Source organism: Trachurus japonicus, chromosome 24, assembly GCF_045865225.1.
Source record: "Trachurus japonicus isolate A0001 chromosome 24, Traja_1.0".
Classification (NCBI taxonomy): Eukaryota; Metazoa; Chordata; class Actinopteri; order Carangiformes; family Carangidae; genus Trachurus; species Trachurus japonicus.
In genome coordinates, this window is record NC_140930.1 from 7,265,152 (window position 1) to 7,288,949 (window position 23,798).

Genomic DNA, 23,798 nt, shown 5'->3' on the forward strand with positions numbered 1-23,798 from the left:
TTGCCATAATCCCTATAGTCATAGCAGTAGGTTCGTCACCTTTAATTGTCCGTGCAAGCTATTTTTAGAGCGGCGGAGCAGAGCCGTGAGCTGCTCAGAGCTACGCTACGGAGGCTCATGGGATTTCTTGGTTTCCTGCATCAAACTAATCAAATACACAATCCAACAACTCCAAAACGCTCTGGTGGACAAGTTGTGACCTGCACATTCACCACGCTATGAGATAATAACACAACGTTACCAGACGGAGTTGTTTTAGAGGGAAATACAGTGACTGCTTGCTGAAAAACTGCCCCCGACTGGAACGCGCATCAGCGGTTTTGCATGAATTTACCCCAACTCTGTCTCACTTTTGTGGTATAAACCCTAATCTGGGTCCGTCCATCACCGCTGATCTCAACTTCCTCCTGTTCCCTGGTGAATCTGCAGCCATTAATGAAAACATGAATCAAAATTTTTTTAAAGTTATAACATTTCCTGCAAAACTCAAAAGTTGAAATTATCTTTATTGTTCCACAGAGTGAGAGAAGGAATGAAGAGCAAAAGTCAAGTGATCACTGAGCTAATTATCTTTATATAAATGCCATTTTTTATATATTTTATATCAAGACGGAGTTTATGGTTAGAAAAATACAAACTGTTTCTTCTCTAATGTGAAAGAGTAAATGTGAGTATATAGTCTGAATGTGTCTCAGACCCTATGACCCTGCAAAGATATGATTGTCTCCTCTTAAGATAAGAGGAGACTCTCAGAGCGTCGTCTTTATTTTCAAAAAACATTTATAACCTTGACTAATGCACCTTAAAAAAAAAAAAAACTACAGAATTTACACAGTTGAAGTTTTTTTTTTAACTCCCAACTCAAACATTCTCTTTAGTTGGTGGGATTTGTGGGATTTGAACCAGCGATCCTCTGATCTCTAACCTTTAGGCTGCTCAGAAATCCTTTTAAACTCCATCTTTTACTCTTTTCACTGTGGCCATAGATCACCTGTCCACCCAGATTCACACCTCACCAATCACTCTTCATCCTCCTCCTCCTCCTCTACCTGTTCGGTCCTCACCTCCATTAAGAACACACACACACACACACACACACACACACACACACACACACACACACCCTGAGGTGCTTGCTAATGCTTGTGGGACTCGGGCAGGAAATGGGGAGGAGGAGGAGGAGGAGAGTTATGGAGGAAAAAGGGGGTTCAAGGTGGATCTGGTCTCAGGTTACCTGTCCAGGTAAGTCTGTGTTTGTTTTAGCGTTACCTCCCAGTAGTCCGGAGGTCCAGGCTGAGACACGACATGAGAGCTCTCTGCTCAAGTGTGTGTGTGTGTGTGTGTGTGTGTGTGTGTGAGGCGCTGTTGACATTTGAAAGAGGTGATACTTAATCCGACTATTGTAGAAGACTCTGTCCATCCTACACACACACACACACACACACACACACACACACACACACATTCCTCAGAGCAGCACTGGACTCTGTATCTGTGTTTGTGTTTTATTCTCTCTCTCTCTCTCGGCTCAGAAAATAAAACGTCCGTCTTTTCTCTTCAAAATAAAAATTGCAGCAGCCGTCGATGGGATCCGTCCATCGTCCCAGACCAGACTCGTCGATGCAGCGCTGCAGAGTTTCAGGCCGAGGCGTTCACTGCCTCAGAGAAATAAACAGACAGCTGAGGTTGGGAGACGACCGACTGGAGGCCGAGACTTGTGAGAAAATACTTGTCTTGAGATGAGATTAAGATTGATATTGAGATTGAGATGGAGATTTCCATTTGTGCACAAACCAAACCGTCCAGGCACATAGGAATTATTGTGCAGGGCTCTCTCGGAGTCTAGTAATAAATTAAAAGACACAGAAAGGCACATAGTCAATAATAAAAAGTGCTTAAAACACCATCCAAGAAAACAAAAGTATAATAAAACAGAAGTAAAAACATAATAAATTATAAGTACTCAAGTCAGCTCAACTTTATTTATAAAGCACTTTAAAAACAGCCACAGCTGGAACAAAGTGCTGTACATAAATAAGAATAGAATGTAAGACATAAAACATAAAAACAATATTAAAACAATAAAACAATAACAATGTTAAAACAATAAAACACTAAAACAAGAGCAGAGTCTCATGCTGAGTTGAAAGCTAAGGAACAAAAATGGTTTTAAGACGAGTTTTAGTACAGACACGACACAAGTGTGACAAGTTGTGAACAAGGACCTAAACCTAAAAAACACACTGACATTTATTAAGGAATTTAGTAACACTTTATAATAAGTACACACTATTAAGCGTTAGGCATTAGTAAATACTGAATTCTTCATTTATAATGCATGAATACTCATTAGTAGTTTATTATTACAGTTAATGCTTATCAATAATGAGTAAAACATTTTTAACTGTGCTTATAAACTACATACTAGTGAATATTTATGTGTTATAAATGATGAATTCAGTATTAATTAATGCTTAATAGTGTGTACTTATTATAAAGTGTTACCAGGAATTCAACAGAGCTCTAATATTTGGTTTTAATTCTGAGTATCTACTGTTGGAGATTAATTAAATAGACGTCAAATGATTAGTGTTTTTGATCAAAATGAAAGTGTGAGTTCAGGATCCTGTCTTCTTCCTCTTCTTCCTCCTCCTCCTCTTCCTCCTGTTGCTGTGGCGTCAGGTTTTTTAAGCGATGGCACGAGGAGCAGTGACGGATGACGGACTGCGTGGCATAGTTGGCACCGTCGTGTTAAATGTGAAACGTTGGGAGGCTTAGCGTGCACTCGAAGTGACGCTTACTCTAGAGAAATATGTGAAGCCACTCGTTGGCTTGGCAGAAGTGGTGAAGTTATTCTTTTATCTGCAGATCCAGGCGGAGCAGCTGGATCTGCAGATAAAAGAATAACAGGAATTAAAATGAGTTCCTAAAACTTAGATAAGATCCTGAAACAACTTGAAATCCTAAAACACATTCATGTAAGTGCAGCCTTTCCCTTTTTCTGTCAATCAAATTATTGAAATCACAAAGAGCAACACACTGAGTAGATACAACACTGAATGTTGAAGAGATTGCAACTTTAGCCATGTGTTTATCATTGTAACCAAGACAACGAAGGTCCTCCAACCTGAAAAAAAAGCACTTATTTTAAAGGTATACTTCACCCAAAATCAATAGCTATCGGGAGCTACTACTACAACAAGGCTAAAATCAGAGATCACATTAATATATTTCCGAACAACTTTTTCATGTGGCGGCTTCAGGACACTTGGGTCAGTACAGACGAGCAGTATGGAGGTATCTGGATGTCTCATAGTGTGTGTTTTGGACGATTCAAAAGTGAACTCTATCCGCCGCCATTATATGAAAACCTGTTGCCAGCCGGACCCCCCCTGGAACTCCTAAAGCGTTTTGATGACTCAGAAAGTTCTCCAAACCCTTCCTTGGCATGACGGAGAGTAGAACATTGGTGAAATATCGATTTTGGGTGAAGTATCCCTTTAAATAAATCACCATCTTTCTCTCAACCTACACAAACCGAGTCCATCCTACTTTATTGATACTATTTTATTTCTTTCAGTGGGTGAAACCACTTGTATCTCCACATTGTCTCTCTCTGTACAGACACTTGACGACCATGAAGATGAAGTGATGGAGCAGAGCGGTGATGATGATTCAACTCAATCCTTCCATCAGGTTGGTTTTAAATGAAGCTATAATATGAAACATACAGTAAGGAGGTTTTATTTTTTACCCTTTGCAGATCTGTCCACACAGTTACAGTTTCCACTTCTCCCCCTGTTGAAATTAATGGAAATCAAGTGTGTGGGAGGTAAACAAACCTCAAGTCAGTTCACGCTCACAGCTGACAGTTCTGGCAGCGAACGCCGGGGATAAACCAGAACCACAGCTGTGTTTTTAACCCGACTCCCCCGAACCGCCACATAAAACGCTGCAACACATTTGCTCGGTCGCTCGTGGGGCTCTGACAAACAGATCAACCACTTTAATGATTTATTTAATGTAGCCTGTCACTAGGGTTTGTTGATGCAAGTTCTTTTTTGTCCGAATATAGACACAAAGACAGACGTGAGTGTCGAGGACATTTGGTTTGGGTTTTCTTCAATAACGGGCCAATCCAGTGTGCATACAATGAAAACATATGATGTGATACTTTAAGGCTGATACCAATGTTTCTGGATTAAAGCTGCACACAGTTGGTGTTTTTTTCACTTTAAATATTTGTTTCAGTTCACTTTGTTTGGAAAGTACTGTTTGGAGAATGGTGCACATATTATATATTTATATATATGTAGCCTCATTCTTTTCTCATCTGTAAAACGTACTGTAGAATTGCATATAATGATGCAGTTTCTTGCAGCGATGTAAGTTTAACATCAAAATGCAAACCAATAATGTAAATTTAAAAAGTAAGTAACGACAAAAGAAAGTGTAAAAAAATTTGATACGGTTCAAAAATCATCAAACAGTGTCTGGAGAAAAGAAAGCAGTGACCTGTTGGGAGGGTTCAGTTTAATTGTGTTCATCACTTCAAGCACAGAAGTTAAACATACATTTTTTATGGTGCAGAAATAATTAAAACGTTTATAGTGCGAATTAAAACAACCTACAAGATGATGAAAAAAAATATTGGGTTCACAAGTTCAAGGTGACACATTAGAAACTGAGACGTGAGGTGCAACAAATGGCAGATTTTATTCATACAAATTCAAATCAGAAGATTCAACCAATAATGATAATGATAATTATAATTCACTTCAGATAACCTGGGCTTTCACTGTGAGCTGTTTCATGGTGTAAAAGGTCTTTATTCTCTTTCGGTGTGTGTCATCCTCTCTCTCTCTCTCTCTCTCCATGAGTTGTTTGAAACAAGACGTTCATCACTCTTTCCCTCCCTCTCTTGTCTTCCTTTCTTCTTGCCACAGGAACTGTAGCAAACCGTGGTAGAAATGTGGGGAATGCTGCAGACAACAGAGCAGGAGGATCCACTCTGCTTTGTTAAAGGGCTGTTCCGCTCCGTCTCTCCTGTAAGCAGTCGTCCAGGGGAGCAGAAACCCGATAGCCTCACTTAGCTCTGATCTGCTCTGACTGCAGAGATCACAGAGGGAAGGATGGATGGAGGGATGGAGGGACGGAGGAGGTATAAACACCGACACTGAAGAGCAGAAATGGATGCTTTTCTTTTACTGTGAAGACATGTCAAACATTTTATGTTGTCACATCCAGATGAAATTAATGTCGGGCACATACCAGACCTCCTGACCGCAGGTTAGGGGTGAATTTTCACAGTTGAATCTGATTAGAAAAGAGCTAAAACACCCAAATAAACAAAGGAAATACTTCAGTTGGCATAAGATAACAATAACAGGACATTCTCACACACTTTTGAAGATTTTTTTAATGGACATTATGAGCCAATAAGCTGATAAGGAGCCAATAGAAATCACTGTAGATGCTGCTCACTCACGCACTCACCTCAGCTTATTTGGATGGTGTAGCTGTAGAGGGTGATTCCTGCAAAGTCAGGATAGGCCTGCACATCATTTTCAGTGTTTTATTAACAGAAATGAGGCAGATGTTTGTGTCAAAACAGGCCATATATCATGAATTATGAGGAAACAAAGAAATTTGATGTAAAATCAGATGTTTTCTGAATCAAATCAATGAATCGTTGACTACTCTGGGTCACCCGCCGACAGTAGATGACTTAAAACCTGACCCGTTGGTATTTTAAATACATTTTAAACTGACTTGAGATAATTTTGTATGTCTTTAATCAATCAGCCCTGTGCATTACTGTTCACTGGTCAATTTTAATACATAAATATGGATAAATAAACCCTTAAAATCTATTTATTATCAGATGCCCACTCAATCCCTGAAGACTTTTTGTGGCTGTTGTAATTTGATGTTTGTTGTGTTGACTTTCTCTCCCCTCAGGGCTCCACAAAAAAAAGAAAAAAGGACCAGAGACACGTCTGAACCTGTTGCATCAAGCTGCTGCTGCTGCTGCTGCTGCTGCTGGTTTTCTCAGGACCAGAGGAGAGAAAGCAGCTGCTACTGAAAACACGTTTGATGCTGAGAGGTGAGACTGATGTTCCGACTGTCGTCGTTAATGTGGCATAAAACCAAAACAACGAGCTAAAAGAAGCTAAAAAAAAAAGAAAGACAGAAAAGTAAAAGCTGCGGGGTCGGTGACTGGTCTTTGTCAATCCATCAAAACACTTGACCCCTTCAGTGCTGCCTGTAGTCATCTGATTGATTTTTAACATGAAAAATGTTGATTAATACATTGATTTATAAGCAGAATTCCTATAAACATGATATCATATTCCTGAATTTTTAAAGGAAATGTGTGACTGGATTAAACTGGCTGTTAACATAAGGAGTAAACTTTTAATGAACGTATTTCTTCGACAAAATCCTTGATCCGATGAATATTTGTTTGATTTCCCTGAAAAACCTGTTTGCAAAAATGAAATAAATCACAGAAACTTTTCTCTCTCTTTCTTTTTGTTTTGTTTTGTTTAGCGCCACAAACGCATCCAGCTCACCTCTGCTGGTCCAAACACTTTTCCTCCTCCATAAATCCACTTCAGCGAGGTCTCGAGACGCCGCTCCATCATTTCCACCCGTGACATCTTAAGAGGTGAGGATTCATCACTCTCCCTCTTTTCTTTCCCCCATTTACCAGTTCTCCTGTAAAACCTCTTGATCTGAAGCCGTTTCCAACAGGACAGGTTGTTTTCCTCTCCTTCTTTTTTTTTTTTTTTACCCCCACACACCTTCTCTTATCACCTGAAACTCTTGACCTGATATCAATTCAACAGTTTTTAGATAAAGTGAAACTAAGTTTTATTGAAGCAACAGTTTACGTTGTGAAGCTTTTTACAAACTGACCTCAATGAGCTCAAACCTTTTCACCTGCTCATTCATGAAATGTACTAGTAAATACACAAACACGACCATTTGATTCATTTAGTTTTCAGTTAAGACTGCCATTAGCAGGTCGTCAAATGTCAAAGGTGACTGAACAACTCACCATACTCTGTTCTTCACTTCCTGCTTTCCATCCATAGTAGAAATACGTCCTTTCTCTTTGTGCAGCCATTTTGAATAAACTTTATTTGGATTTCAGTGGGAACGTATTTATAACGAGCATGAATATTGATGGTGTGAGCTCAGAAACTAATGTTATTAAAGTCTGAAAGCTGATTAAAACGTAACATGTCTGCAAAGTCGTACACGTTATCGTCGTCAAAAAAAGTTAATCTAGAACTTTGGTTATTGATTGATATTCATCTGCTGGACTGCGATACAATGAATTCTGGGTAAATTAAGACTTTTGTCCAAATGAAAATGTGTTTTATCTCAGGCAGACTGTTCATTTTTGTGAAAAAGTCTAACTCATATTAGACTGAATCATAAAACTGCAAAATTAAAACCATTATTAATGCAATGTTAATATTTCATTTCGTAAAATATCAAAAATATTATCATTAATACTGATGTATTGTGACACGTCTAGTCTGAAATTAAACTTCCAGAGGTTGAAATACTGCAGTGTGGTAATTTTATTCAGGAACTTGAATTCAACCTTTAGTTTGAAACAGACACAGATGTCTCATTTATCGTTAATTATGATTCTGTTAAAGATTCAGATTCTGTGTGTGTGGAAGCTGACGAAGCTCAGAAATTATCTCCCTTTCAGAAACGCTCGTGGCTCGTGTGTGTGTGTGTGTGACTTCCAGCCACTCAGTTTATTTGAGTGCTGGGAATGAGCGTGTTGTTAATGTGCAGTAAATGTGGTGGCAAGTTGCTCCGGAGCTCAGAGGAATTAACGGGCTTCACATTCCTCAGCGAAGCTACGAAGACTTTAGAGGGACGGACGACGGGGACCGGAGAGATGAGAGGGATCGTGTTGATGAGATGAAATGAAACTGAGATGTGAGATGAAACAGTCGACAAATAGATAGAACATCTGATGAAGCGAATGAATATCATTAGATTACGGTAAATTAGCAGATAAAACACTGTTATTTTAAGACAATAAGAAAAAAAGTCTTTGTATCTGCAAGAAATCCAATGGGAAACAAGCATTTAACAATAATTTCTCACATAAAAATGAGCTTATAGATAGAAAAAATCAACAGATACCTACAGTAGAAGACCATAAAAAGCATAAAAATGTACAAAACCCAGTGCCTGTGTGTGATCCAGGAAATAAATTTGTGAATTAAAGTGACGAATCAGTGCTCGTCTCCGTCTTCCCTGTGTGGGTTTTGATTAAACAGCAGCTCTCGTCCTTAACCTCCGCCCTGCGCTGAGCACAATTAACACACGCAGCTTCAAACAAACCGTCCTTTTCTGCTGGAGAGCTGAATTAACTCACGTCTGCTTCTTTGTGAAAAAGACGTTTTGTTGTTGTTGTTGTTGTTGTTGTTATTGTTGTGTGTTTTTTTTTTTTTAAATCACTCCACAGAACAAAAAAAGAGAGAAAAGATAGAAGAAAAAAAACCCGGAGAAGGTGTATTTCTCCGTCCTGACAGCGACAGAAAGAGACGGCACCTCTCCACCCCTCTTTTGTCCGTCATCGCTCCAGTCAGAAGCTGATATTAATCTACAGCTGTCTCGCTCTCAGCTGAAACAAATTCACACAAAAAAAACACACACACACACACGCCACGGAGCTTCTGAGAAACAGAACACATGGTTGAAATTGACAGTCTTTTGTTTGACTCTCTGGTTTTCTCCCATCTCTCCCCCCTTACGTCTCCCCCCTTTTTCTTTCTTCGTTCGCTCCAGTGTTAAAGCACAAGTTCAACATTTCTAATTTCTTTAACTCTTCATCCAGATGTTAACGAGGCTTCATCAGTTTTAAAGCTTAAGTCTTTTTCCACTCCACTGTAGCTCAGCAACAAAGAGACACATGAGGATTTTGATATAAAAACACTTGAGAGGACGTTCATGCCATTTCATGAATTCTTTGCTTCTTCTTTTTAATTCGAGCATAAAAAACAAGTATAGAAAAATCTTGTGATATTAGAAAAATATTTTTTATGCTTTATTGTTGTGGAAAATTCAATGAAAGTTGCTATTTGTACGTTTCCTCTGCTGCTGGATCGGCTTTGTTTATGGGAGCAGGTGGTGGTGATTGATTGGAGTGTCATTGATAAGAGCTTCTACCATTGTTGCATTTATAAGAGGTTATAATACACCTGCTGATCGGTGCTTATTAGAAGGTGACCGTACCTCCACAGACTGGAGATAAAGATGAGTGTAGTTTCCATGACGTCTCTTATTCTGTAAGTAATTTTAATGGGCTGAGACTGTAGTGCATTTTTGTATGTTGCAAGCAGACACTCGCCGACCTGTCAATCAAACTGGCCACGCCCTCAATATTATTGCAGAACTTTAAGCCTTAATGAAATTTAATCAGGGGAGCTGAATAAAAGTGAAGACTAGGTATTTAAAGGGATAGTTCAACATTTTGGCAAATTCTCCTCTCACCATAATCCCTATAGTCATAGCAGTAGGTTCATCACCTTTAATTATCGGTGCATGTTGTTTTGAGATCGGCGGGGCAGAGACATGAGCTGCTCAGTGAACACAATGGAGGTGAACGGTACAGGTCCCCTGTCCCTCATCAAACTCATCAAATACACAATCCAACAACTCCACAACGCTCTGGTGGACAAGTTGTGACCTACACATTCACCATGCTATGAAATAATCATGTATAATTATATGTAACGTTACGACACATGAAGCATATACTCAGAACTACTTGCGCTTTTGAAATCCCACCGCCCAGCAGCCGTGTCAGGAATGTAGTTACGGCTGCATTTGCCTCTAAAACAACTCTGTCTCTAATGTTACATGATTATCTCATAGCGTGGTGAATGTGCAGGTCACAACTTGTCCACCAGAGCGTTGTGGAGTTGTTGGATTGTGTATTTGATGAGTTTGATGAGGGACAGGAGACCTGTACCATTCACCTCCATTGTGTTCACTGAGCAGCTCACGTTTCTGCCCTGCCGATCTCAAAACAACATGCGCCGATAATTAAAGGTAATGAACCTACTGCTATGACTATAGGGATTATGGTGAGAGGAGGATTTGCCAAAATGTTGAACTATCCCTTTAAGTGATCATCAGGTTTCTTGTTTCATGATAGAGTGACCTCATCCACATCACAGACCCCCGCATGAGTCCTCTCTGATATTTTTCATCAGCTTTTCATTGTATTTCTGTAGTTTGGCTCCTCAGTGAGTCGACTTCAGAAATGGAGGGATACGCTGCCTTGACACACACGTCTTTACAATAGAAGTCCATTAGAGCAGAAAAAAAACCCAGAAGTCTGTACATGATGACTTTGGAAGGACGTTTTATTGTTGCTAAACAATAATTACTGTCAGTTATTTCCAACATGGACATACATAACTCTGTTCCTGTGTGAAGAAGTTTTGGAGGTTGTTGGTGTTGAGTTATTTGACTTTTCAACTAAATAAGCTCATGTAACAATATCTTTATACTTGACTGACTCCTGTCCAGTTAGGTGTGTCATTATTTGTTTGATATATGCTGGAAAAACTATATAAAGCTGCAAGGAACTGATTGGATGCACTGATCCTATTTATCCCTTTTGCTAAAGTTTTTAAAGCTTCCACTATAGCTCTTAGAAACTGTATTTAGTGTCCTCACAAAGCAAACAAAGTTATTTCAGTCTGAAATAACTTTTTCAGTCTCTGTCAACTCAAAAGATTACATGAGTCAAATGTCACAGATGAAACTAGCCAAAAAAAGAAAGAAGATTTTAATTTACTGCTACAGAAAAAAATGCAGGTTTTAATTATAATCTAGAAAATCATTTAAACTCTGATGTAAAAATGACTTTGAGTTGTTAACAGGCTCCGTAAAAGTAATAAAACGTTCCACAACCTGTACTCGTCGTCCCAAAGGATAAAAAAAAAGGCTGAAGAGTGATCATTTTGGGGTGAGTAGATGTCCAACCACTCGAAAGCCAAAATGACACGACACTGAACTTGGACGAAACACAAGCCAAACACCAGGTCGTCTGGCTGGATGGTGCTCTTCAGTGCGGCTGAGCAGTAACTAGACTAGACGAGTTTCACAAAGCAATAAAAAAAACATCGGCGACCCTGAACGCTCACTGAATGAGTTTTTTTTTTTTATCACCGAGGTCGAGAGCTGTCAGATGTGCATCGGTCGGACGGGTATTATGAAGAGACCGATTCTCTGATCGACACTCATTGAATGACACAGTAGAAAAACAGCATCACAGGTTTGTTTAGTCCGGCTCTTCACATCTACTCTCAAGTTCAACAACGCCATGAAAGAATAACAAACATTTCTGGTTGTACGGAGAGAAATGTAAATGAAATCTTTTATATTTTAATGTTATCATTAGTATCTATTGCCCTTCACTCAGGGAAATGGAAGTGGATGTAGTGGAGTTCATAAAGATTAAACATTTAACTGTAAAAGAGTCAGATATTTTTGTTGATAGAGACCAAAAACTGAGCTAAAACTGACTCAGTGTTGGACTTGTATTCAGATTCAATCTACTGCCCCCAAGTGAACAAAAACATAATGACCATAAACCAGAATAAAAACTGACACAGGGCTGAAAATAACAAGCTGCAGACTTTCGTTTGCAGGTGAGATCACGTGGAACGTTCACGACTGCAGATTGGGGGACAGGAAGTGATTTGCCGATAGGAAAAAGCCGTACTAATGTCTACGTTTTGAGCTGTCTATGGCTGTATCAACTGGTCAGATCGGGTAAAAAACAAGAGCTACTTTCAAGTTCTGAATGTAGTAACGCACAAAGGTGACGATTAAAAAAAAACCGGCAGACGTGGATTAAAAAACCTTCGTCTTAAAGGGACATTGTTATAGGAATTACTCCCATCTAGCGTTGCGGTTGTATATCGCAAGCAACTCAATCGTATTTTTCATGCTGCATTCACATGAAATTGGGCAGACGGCAGACGGAGGACAGCCGCTGCACGCAACGGCATAAACAAGCCTCTATGTAAACAAGTGGTCCATCAGCACGAGGTAAAACAATACACGTGACAATATGTTGTCATGCCGATGTCGTATTGTTTACCTGACTGATATGAACAGCAAATTCAGAGCTTACCGGAACACTTCAGTTTGTTGATGGGGGTGAAAAACATACTATTGAACAAAATAATCGATTTTAGTGAATAGATAACAGGAGAAGTTACACGATGTCCCTTTAAAGGGGAACTATGCAAATCCTGTCACTTTTCAGCTGTCTTGCCAACCCTCCTCTCTGCCATGTGCATTTGTTTTTTAACGAAGTCGGTGGGAAATCAATCCATGGCACGGTGGATAACGTTATTTATCTTATACGATGTTACAATGTGTGTGTGCAACATTGGAATCACGTGACTGCAAACCACCTATAGCGGCTTTTCCTCCTGGACCAGCAGCTTATTATGTGAATTAGTTGGGTTTTATTGTGAGGCAACAGGAGCAAAGGAGAATGGATGGATGGATTGGTTGCCTGCTGTCCATTTCTTGTTAATTATTTCACAACATTTACCATGGTTTTATTATTTTGACGGAGTATTAGGGCCACATTGAGAAGAAAAAAAATCACAGACTCAGGCCAGGTTAAACAGGTTAAAATATTATGACTTTATTCTTGAAGTCTGGGAATTTTTTTTTCTCAATGTGGCCCTAATACTCCGTCGTATATTATAGTAACGAATAGATGATGATGAAGCTTCTTTAACCTAAAGAAAAAGTACCTGTTGTAACTGAAACCTTGATGTTTTACCAAAATCATGATTGTTTATCAACCTACAGTACAGTAAACCACATGTTGTATTATTGTTATGATGGTGACAAAGGTCCAGTAACACCTGCCTATGAGAGAAAAAGCAGAGATATTTACTGAGTAGTAAAGTAGAGCCTCATGTTATTATGGCCTTCATGTTCATACAGTAGATTCAGATTTCCCCAAAATAACGACAGAACAGCCAGTCAAATTCACCTTTGAGCACGACGGTGCTGTTTTTCTTTTATAATACAGCAAATTCATACAAAGACTTTACACTGGAGTGAGATCAACAGAAACAAATACTTTAGGCAATATATTAATATATTCACATCGAACACGGCTGCATGCTGCGGCTGCTGATTTACAGACGGTGGTGGTGGTGCACCGGGAAGAAAGGAAGAGATGTCACAGTTTCACATGAACTGCTGCAGCATCAGTCGAGTGAACACACACACATTTACACACAGACTCTGTTTTACTATACTTAAAAGGACCTTTGTAAGCTACTGTATGTTGACGAAAACACCAAATGCTTGTGAAATTAACCAATGAACAAAGAGTTTTGTTTCTGTCCACTGAGCTCTAAAGTCGTCCAGAAAGTATGAATGAGACATTCACATTAAGAAATTGATCGTCCCCTGATACGTAGATGATAAAGTTAAATCAACAATATGAGAAGTTAAATCAACAATATGAAAAGTTAATTCAGGTTCTTAATTCAGGTAAATTCAGGTTCTTTCTGGACGACATTGGAGACAGAAGTCGAAGCAACATGAACGACTGGTTCTGGTCTTTTCAGAGGATTTATTGAAGATATAATAATATCTAAGATATGATATGATAATGCCAGCATTATCGTTTAAAACTAATCTTTATTACTACTAACACTAATCTAGACCAGACCCCAGTTACAGTCGTCACCACTCTGAGTATTAAAAACAATAAACCGATGAACGTCCTCGGTCCTTGTAAGTCTAATAAGTACAGACACGTGCCTGTGCATACAAACACACTAACAACTTACTATATGACAGGTGTGTGTGCATATGTATGTGTGTGTGTGTGTGTGTGTGTGTGTGTGTATGTGTGTGTCCACTAGTCTCTGCTGCCTTCACTTATATCACACCAGTTGTCCCAGTAGAGCAGGATCCACCTCACACTAAATGCTCCCTTTTATTAAGTTCATAGGCCGGGGCTCGAAACACTGCACAGGGGGGAGTGTGTGTGTGTGTAGTGTGTGTTGTAGTGTGTAGTGTGTAGTGTGTGTTGTAGTGTGTACTGAGCTGAGGAGCAGTTGTCGTTGACAGCTGCAGGGGAGCAGGCGAGAAAGAGTCAAGTGGCTTCAAATAGCCGTCGTTCTCCTCATTCATCAGAGACCCCTCCTCTCTCTCTGCAGTCGCTGGTGTAAAGTTTATATTTCTATTGTTGACGCAGTCCTATGTGTGTTTTTTTTTAAATATATCTCATATCACTATAGATACGTGGTGCTGACGATGTTGGGTCCAGGATGGCAGCATCGCCTCTGTTCACACATTAAACAGTTTTACACTGAGATGAACGTTGGTTAATGATAATCAATATAGGAAACGGTTCAGTTCTTCAGCTGCTGCTATGTGCATTTTCCGGCCAATCCAACACCGGTAACCCTTTAATTTACCGGCTTTTAATTATGTGATAATGTCAAGAAATAGAAATAACAATTAATTGCAAAGTAATGTCAAGAAATAGCCGAGAAATAACGGTCAATTTCATAGTAATGTTGTGTTTTTCATAGAGGCAAAAGATTACACATGCTTTTCATGCTTTGACTGTTATTTCTGGGCTATTTCTACGCAATCAATTGCTATTTCTTGGCTATATTTCTCGACATTACTATGAAATTTACGTAACACTTTATAATAAGTACACACTATTAAGCATTAGTTAAGCATTAAATAGTGAATTCATCATTTATAACACATCAATACTCATTATTGTTTAGTTTATAAACACAGTTAAAAAATATTTTACTCATCATTGATAAGCACTAACTATATTTATAAACTTAATGAGTATTCATGCGTTATAAATGAAGAATTCAGTATTTATTAATGCTTAACTAATGCTTAATAGTGTGTACTTATTATAAAGTGTTACCGAAATTGACGCAGTTAACGGCCTGTAAATTAAAGGGTTGCCCAAACACCTGAGGATGTTCACACCTCAGTTATTACCGGTATGTAATATATAATGACTGGGGAGTTATGGCTAAAGCAGGTGTCAATATTGCTTTTGTGGTTTTTTCTTTTGTAATTTACAGTTAAAAAGGCGTCTAAAGTTCATCTCGTTCACAGATATCAATTATTTAAATACTTGTAAAGCTACAATGTGCAGTTTCTGTGTTGTTGTTGTAGCTGCTGTGGTTCCGCCCACCTCCTCACCTGCGTCACCTCAACTAATGCAGGAATCTGGAGTTTTCTAACCTGTGACTCAGCCATAACAATGTTTTCCCAGCTGCTAATGCTGAGCTCCCACCTCTGACCTATGACCTCTGCACTGCTGCTGCTGCTGCTGCTGCTGTTCCTCTGCACATTTAAGACTTGTTTTGGAGAATATTTAACTGAAGTATTTTTAAAGTTACATCGCGTAGCTTTAAATTAGTAAATAATTTCTCATATAATCATCAATCAATTATTTGTTATGTTAAATTTTAGGGAGTATACTGTAGGCTTGAAATAGGGGGAAATGTCTGAAGTGTTTGCTTGTTTTGTAGAGCCAAAAGTTCGTAAAAGTATTCAATCATATAAAACACAGAAAAAAATAATACTTGAGAAGTTTAAAGGTGGAAATGTTTAGTGTTTGATCAATGACCTGCTCATTCTCTGCTCAGCACTGAATTCAAGTGTCTGTTTCAGCCCCAACATGTTGGACTATGAATATAAAAAATCATGACACTTTAACACAGCTGTCCAGACGTTATTCGACTTGCAAACCACCGAACCTTGTCGTCAGTGTAACACCTTAATGAGACAACTGTGTCCCAGCTCCACACCGCCCATTAAAAGGGTTTGCACCTGTGATATCACACCGTGAACTTGACTTAACTGTGAACTTAAGAACGATCTGTCCTGGCAGGAATAGCCGCTGCCGCCGCTGCTGCTGCCGTCGCCACCGCCTCAGCAGCAGCAGCAGCAGCAGCAGCAGCAGCAGCAGCAGCACAGTTGGCTTCTCCATGAGACTGTTGGTCAACTGGCTTAGCAGCATTTAGTGTTTTTCTAAGATCCTCCTCCTGGTAGCTGCCTCACCAGTCTATTTAAACTTTTTTTTTTGTGCAGCTGTCAGCAGCTCTGCACTGTGGAGCAACTGCCTGGTCGTAAATCAGGAGGAAATAACGTGCACACAGACTTAATTTTATTGTTTTTTCTTTTTCTTTAAATGCTGCATGGAGTTTGTGCATCGTATGGAGCTAGGACACAGTTAAACCTGTGGAAATCAAGACTTGGTTATTATCTAGATGCCATTTGAACACCATGCAAAAGGCAGAGGGGATCCATGTAAACCGTGTGCATGAGAAATGTTTGCGCTCCAGTTTCTTCTTGCTGTGCGGCCTCCTCGGCACCGACGTGGCCCTTTTTCTTGCAGCCATAACACACTCTCCCAGTGTCTGCAGCCCAGTTGTCCCAGTGAGGCAAGTCCTGCCAAGTCCTTCAAGCCGCTTGTCTTTGGAGTTTGACAACACAACATGTGTCTCTGTCCGTCTGTCCCCAGACTTTTTCCAGTTTAGGAATGTCGTCCCTGCCTGTTACAGAAGCACAAAGAGTCTCTGAGTCTTTGTCCACGTCCGTCAAGATCAGATCAGATTCTCTCGCTCATCTTTGCGAGTCCACTTTTTTTCTTTCTCACTCTCTCCTCTTTCTTTCTTTTATTTTTTTGTGTGTTTTTTGTTTCCATGCTCGCTTTTGTATCCGCGCCGCCAGCGTTCAGCTCAGCTGCTGCTGCTGCTGCTGCTGCACAGTCCACCGTAACACAGAGCTGCAAGTAGACCAGAAGCCGTTACAGCAAAAAGAAAAAAAAACAAAAAACAACCAACCAACGGCCGTCATGTTTCTCTTGTCAGTCATTCCCATAACAGCAGCAGAGCGACAGAGCAGAGCAGGACTGGAGGAGGAGGAGGAGGAGGAGGAAGAGGCTGCAGCTGAAGAAGGAGAGGAGAAGAAGGGAGGAGGGGAGTGTGTGTTGCAGGGAGGTGAGGTGAAGAAGAAGGAGGAGGAGGAGGAGGAGGAGGAGGGTGGAGGTGTAGTCTCTAAAACCAATACAAGTCCTTGCTCTTATCCTGTGTCTGTAGACCTGAGAGAGGAGGAAAGAAAGGAGGGAAAGCAACAGAAAAGAAAAAGGCAGCAGAGGAGGAAGGAAGAGGCAAGAATAGAGAGATTAGAAAACGGAAAGCACAAACGTCTTGGCCCGAGGCAAAGGGAGGGAGGGAGGGAAGGAGGGAGGGATGAAAGCAGGACGGCAGGAGAAAAGGAAGTTGACAGCTGGTGTTAAGGTGCTGATTGACAGTCGGTTTGTTGCTTCAAACCACTTGTGGTAAGTTGATCTGAGGCCGAGACAGAAACTCTGCTCTTCACACTGAAGCTGTTACTTTCTCACGAGGCCGCGATAAATGAAAATTTGCCTTTTTTTATTTGATCGAAAATACGTGAGTTACAGTTTTATTCATCAGTTCGTCTGAATGATTGTGCTTTTTTTGATTGGGAGGGGCAGTCCAGGTCAATGTCAGCCTGAATAAAGCCATAAAGTTTCAGTGTGTTGGAGAAAATCCACTTAAAACACACATTTAACTTTTTATTTTTATCAATTAAGTTGAATTTTTTTCTTATTCTGTGATCCTGCTTTGATCACAAATTATTTTCCATTTATAAAACTCAAAGTGAATCCAGCTCCAGTTCACAGACGTGTCTGTTCTCCTTCATCTAATTTACCAATAACCACTATCAAGCAGTCCCAGTGAGAAATGCACGATCAAACATCAGCTGTAATTCACCTTCAGTTAATTTACGTCCAGCTAATTAAACCAGAATATCAGTAAGACATCTTTAAAGAACGTGTTGTCAATGGTTTCATGTCAGAACAGCTACAACGACGCAGTGGCCCTGTTGGATTCACAACTAAAACACAATTGTTTTAAGAAATGTTTCACTTCTTCTTTTCCTAGATCAGTAGCTTTTTGACCATTTCGTTTTATCCACCTTTTTCCGAACGTAAAAAACGTGTGCCGGTTTTGCTCTTCTGGTGGAATTTTATGTTTACGTTTCCATGGTTTCGGTAGTTGCGGTAAATGCATGGATTTTTTTTTTTTTTTCAATGAAAATCTGTAAAACGCATGGATCATCACACCAGTTTTTAACAATGGATATCACACAAATTGACATCCATGTTAAAAGCCAGCGTTAATAGATCGATGCATTTACCGCAACTATGACAACGAGTGAAAACCATGGAAACGGAAACAGAAAATTCCACCGGAAATGCAAAACCGGCTTCCGGTTTTGACCATAGATGACATTCAGAAACTTTTGGATAAACCAAAAAAAAAAAAACTTTTAAAGTGACAGGACATCCAAAAACAGATTTGAATCATTCTTTGATTAATTGATAAAAGAAGCAAAAACAAGAGGGTTTTCCACAAAATAAAGATCATTTTAAAGAACAAGATGCAAAAAATTTCCTCAGCCTCTTTGGTGTCAAGCCTGTCAATTATCTAAACTAAACTCGTCCTCTGTCCTCATCGAATTTGTGATTTCAATCCTTTAGTTCAGACACTGACTTCAAACATGAACAATACCTGTGTCCATATTGAGTCCAATCTCTGCTCCGGCTCCGGTGAAGGCGCCGCTCCAGCTCGCCCCCGTCCCCGACTCGCCCTTCCCCCTGAGGTCGCAGGGCGAGGTGCTGGGCCCCGGCACCGAGCTGCCGGACGCCAGCCGGTGGTGCGGCCTCACCGACGGCACCAGCAGCGAGCCGTAGCGCGGGTCGAACGCCGTGCCGTACATCTCGTGAACGCCCGGGCGCGAGTACGCCGAGCTCTGGGTGCCGATGGCGCCGCCTAGCGAGTACGGGTGGTGGTGGTGGTGGTGGTGGTGGTGGGACGGGTGCCAGGCGTCCGGGCTGGGCTGGTGCAGGTGGCTGTGCAGCGAGGCGGAGGAGTAGGGGTCCGCGGGGAAGGAGAGCTCGGTGTGGGAGGCCGACAGCGCGCTGCCCAGCGCCGAGGAGACGGACGGCTGGTAGGAGCTGTTCCAGAAGGACGGAGGGAAACTCCTCTGGCTCATCGGGAATGATCCATCTGAGGAGAGACGAGGCCACAGCTTCACTTCACACAGTTAAGAGCCTCCACTTTCTTTTTATAAGCTTTTCAGATGTACTGTTTCTCCCCAATCCTTAAAGGAATAGTTCAACATTTTGGAAAATTGGCCCATTGCCATAATCGCTATAGTCATAGCAGTAGGTTCATTACCTTTAATTGTCGGCGCAAGCTATCAGCGGAGCAGAGCCGTGAGCTGCTCAGAGCTACGCTACGGAGGCTAATGGGATTTCTTGGTTTCCCTCATCAAACTCATCAAATACACAATCCAACAACTCCAAAACGCTCTGGTGGACAAGTTGTGACCTGCACATTCACCACGCTATGAGATAATAACACAACGTTACGAGACAGAGTTGTTTTAGAGGTAAATGCAGAGACTGCTTGCTGAAAATCTGCCCCCAATGGGAACGCGTATCAGCGGACAACTTGTCCACCAGAGCGTTTTGGAGTTGTTTTATTGTGTATTTGATGAGTTTGATGAGGGAAACCCACAGCTCTGAGCAGCTGTTCTAAAAATACCTTGCACCGACAATTAAAGGTAACGAACCTATAGGGATGGCATGGGCCAATTTGCCAAAATGTTGAACTATCCCTTTAATTTTATAACGTCTTATTGAGTGCTAATTGTGAAGTAGAATTCATCTGCAAATATTCTCAAAGTGTCAAAGTTTCTTTATTGTCCCAAACAGGGACAATGGGTTTGCAGCCACAAAGATGCACATTCAAACACACTGTACAATACACAGATGGACAACAACAGACAGCATGTCAGAGTGGACAGGTTAAAAAGACCTTATAGTAGGGATACAATACCATTAAAAAGTAATATATCAATAGATAAACAGTGTGAAGCGTAAAGTGCCCAAGAACAATCTGTGCAAATAAACATATGAGCACCAGGCAATTATGAACCATCCAATAATCAATTCATCATTTGAGACATTTTTTTACAAAGCAAAAGATTTTTTAACTGTGATCAGAAAACAAGCAGTTTGGAGACGTTACCGTGGTGATATTATCCTTCAGATTTTCTGACATTTTATAGACAAAACAATAACTCGATTATCCGGATACATAATTGCAAGATTATGAACCTTTGTTGAAATATTTCTGTGCTCAGCATGAGATGCAATTTCATGAGAGGGAACTGAATTTCTAAAAAAAAAAAAAAAAAAACTGTGCTGTGAATTTCAAATATTCACAGATGATTTGCATATTACTGAAAAACACTCTCAAAGACGTAAACTAAAGTTACTGTAACACAAACATCATATGTAAAAATACATTTCACATTTCCCTGTGGTTAAATCTTCCTCACGTTTAACTACATATTTAAGTCCTCTCCGATGTTTCCTGTTTTTACATCCATCATGTGATTCACTGCCCCCTTGTGGCGGCAGCAGTGTACTGTCTCTAAACGCTAGCTTGACCACCAGTTTCCGTCATTTTCACGCTGTTGCCCACTTCACAGTGACAAAGCAGAGAGCGGAGCAGCATTTTAAAACACGTTAACACACTGAAAGTAATCCTCAGATCATTGACTGGTGGTTTTGCACAATAATAATAATGATAATGAGGAGGAGGATGACGACAGTGGGAGTGCAGCAGATGAAGTTTTGTTTTGTGCAGAGATCAGATGTAATCGGTTTCTTCTGTACAAGACATTGCACATCTCTGAGCTTCACCGCTGCATCTTCTCCTACAATGTCGCCTAAGACATGTTGCTGTTACTTAGGATGCTGTTTAAACCAACTGAGGTTTTTCTTATTCTTTATATTTCAGTAAAAATAATAAATAAATAAATAAAAAAAACAAGGTGAGAAGTGAAACTGCCAGCTGAGAGTCAAGAAAATACACTTCCTCTCTCTTTACATGGCTGGTAACAGAAAATACAACAGCTCTCATAAAAATAAAGGAAAGCTGAGAGCCATAAAACGCCACAACAACAACAACAACAACAGCAGAGATACAAGATTTTTAAAAAAATACGTCAGCATATACTACGTGTTAATGGAAACAGTTTCTAATATTCTATTGTAAATTTGTAGGATTAATGATTATCACAAATGTCATGGTAAACACTCAACCTCATGTTTTTTCTTTCGACATATTATTTCAGAGGTTCAGAGTTTTGGTTTTGTTAAATTAAATGTAAATCCTGTTTCAGAGTTTTGATCTGACAGAACCAGACACATCAACGGACAAAAACTAAAACTGAAGCTGAGGTGAATAAATACACCTGTCGCTGGTTGTAGTTTTCCTTTTCCTTCATATTTTTATCTTTGCATGACAATGTTTACTTCAGTGTCACCAGGTGGAAATCTTATAGGAGGCAAGATAGAGTCAATTCAGAGAAATGATGTCCCAGTCCGTCAGCGAGCAAAACAAAACGAAACGAAGCACCGGAGCAGAGGAATCCAAATACAAAACAACAAAGCAGAGAGTTGGTGTGAGTGTTTCTACGCTTACAGACAACACACACACACGTACATACAAAGACACACACACCTCTTACGGCCTTGTGGCTGCTGGAGGCAGGGTATGCACTCGTCTGGCTCAGCGCTCGGCTGAAGTGCTCGTCCACCACGGCGCTGATGTCGCCCTGGAAGTAGGTGAAGAGGACGCAGCGGGAGCTCAGGTACTCGGCTCCCGGCGGCAGCTCCTTGTCCTCCTCTTTGATGGCCGGCGGCCCCGGGGGGCCCAGCCGACTGCCGCCGTCCTGCGGATCTTGCATTTTGGAATACAAGGCCAGTTTCTGGAGACGACAAGTTACAGTAGATAAATGTGACTACATTTTTAATATGGCACATTTAACCTCATTAAAATTAGTCTGAGGAATTAACCTGTCAAAACACAACAGGTGTCCAGTGGGAGATTTAATACTTGTGTCAAAAGTGTGTTTTTTATTTAAAAATGAAATGCTCACATTATAATAATGATAAACAATTACATGTATTAGTCGACCTTTTTAATAAATTACCACTATGTCACATAAACTTCAGCACACAGATATATTTTCAACAGTAAGCAAGTACAAGTCGTTACATCTGCACAGAATGACAGAAAAACCTCAAAACTGTTCAGTAACAGTCCAGAATGTGGTGCTAAAAGTACATGAAATTGTGCATCTAAGAGTTCTTTTAATTAAATCACATTCTTATAAGATAAATATATAATATAATCCATATATAAACTATACAAAACAACTGTTTAAAACCCCACAGCTGTTTGAATGTCCATTATGAAGCTGTGGTGTGTGTGTGTGTGTGTGTGTGTGTGAAGGCATCAGCAGACTCGGGCTGATCCTCGGGGCTGTTCGGGTGACAAAGTGAGTTTTGGCACTATGTGAAATATGCCTGAATGTTGACTGAGAGGTTTTAAGAGAGTGAAAAAAGCTCTTTAACAGGTTTGCAAAGGCCTCACTAAAAAAAAAAAAAGGAAACCTGCTGCAGTCCAGCAGCCACTCACGCTCACACACACCAAGTCCTCTTAACACACAAATGTGGAATTGAAAGGTCTACGACTCTTTAATACTTGGCAACTTATGTGTAGAAAATTAGATCGACCAGCAAAACATTGTGACCAGATACTTAAAGGACAGGAACTGTATTATTGTTGCTGTAGTTATAAACATAAACCATTCAATTCAACTTCACACAAACTCCACAACACTCTGCACAGACTGTAAAACCACGTGAACGCATTTAATATTTCCAATACAACTAATAATAATAATAATAATATTTAACTCTTCTAAACTCAGCCTGTAGAGTTGGGACAGAGCTCCTGCTCAGGTCTACAGACTGTCTGTCCAGGCAAACACAAAGTCAACTGACCCAACAGAAAGTTGCACACTGAGCTTTAAGCTTTACGCACGAGACCAGTTAACAGCGTCTCTGAGTGTAGCGCGTGCACACGGTCCTAACCGGCTGTTCAACATGTTTTTACACATAAAGAGGATCCGACGTGGTGTTTATGGCTGTAGTAGGAGTTGAATATATATACTGTAACATATCCTGTCCGTGGTTTCTCGCTATTTTTTTTAGTAATAGCCGCGTAATCTCGTGTATTATCATGGATTTAAGTTTTACGTCGCGGTTTTTCAGGACTTTAAAAGCTAAATATCAAAGTTTCCTGCGCGTTGACGCTGATGTAAAGTCTCCAGTGAGGAGATCTAACTGATGTGTTAATGAGTTTATGAAGCGTATATATATATATATGCCGGTCCATACCTGGTGGTGATAGGGGCTGTAGGAGCTGAAATAAGGCTGAGGACCAAACACTTGGTACATCACATCCAAGCAGCTCATGGCGAAGAAAAAAATCACAAAGAGGAACCGATAAGCGTCATGGAGAGAGCAGCTCTGTTGACGCGCTCACACACAGAAACAGAAACAGCAACTAGCTAACTAACTAACTAACTAATCCCTGCGGCGGAGGAGGAGGAACTCCCTCTGCTGCTGCTGCTGCTGCTGCTGCGCCGCTCGCTCTGCGCTCTTTACGCACTGCACTGCGGCCGGGCGCAGCGGAGGGAAGGGAAGCCCCTCCAACCTCCTCCAGCCTCCTCCTCCTCCCGTCACTCCCCCACCTCACCTC

General features: G+C 40.5%; 1 protein-coding gene and 1 long non-coding RNA gene across 2 annotated transcripts; one reads left to right on the plus strand and one right to left on the minus strand.

Annotated features, from left to right (window-relative positions):
• The first annotated feature begins 4,899 nt into the window (after positions 1–4,899).
• Positions 4,900–17,084, plus strand: LOC146961295 (uncharacterized). The gene is made up of 4 exons (XR_015035237.1): positions 4,900–5,161; positions 5,962–6,106; positions 6,553–6,670; positions 16,956–17,084. It is a non-coding gene; the product is annotated as an uncharacterized LOC146961295 (long non-coding RNA).
• On the minus strand, positions 14,941–23,798 carry vgll2a (vestigial-like family member 2a). Its single transcript, XM_085771086.1, has 4 exons — positions 23,435–23,798; positions 21,711–21,957; positions 18,684–19,181; positions 14,941–17,185 (listed from the first exon to the last, which is right to left on the minus strand). Exons 1-4 carry the CDS (start codon positions 23,510–23,512, stop codon positions 17,142–17,144), a joined length of 867 nt encoding a protein of 288 aa, XP_085627212.1. The 5' UTR covers positions 23,513–23,798; the 3' UTR covers positions 14,941–17,141.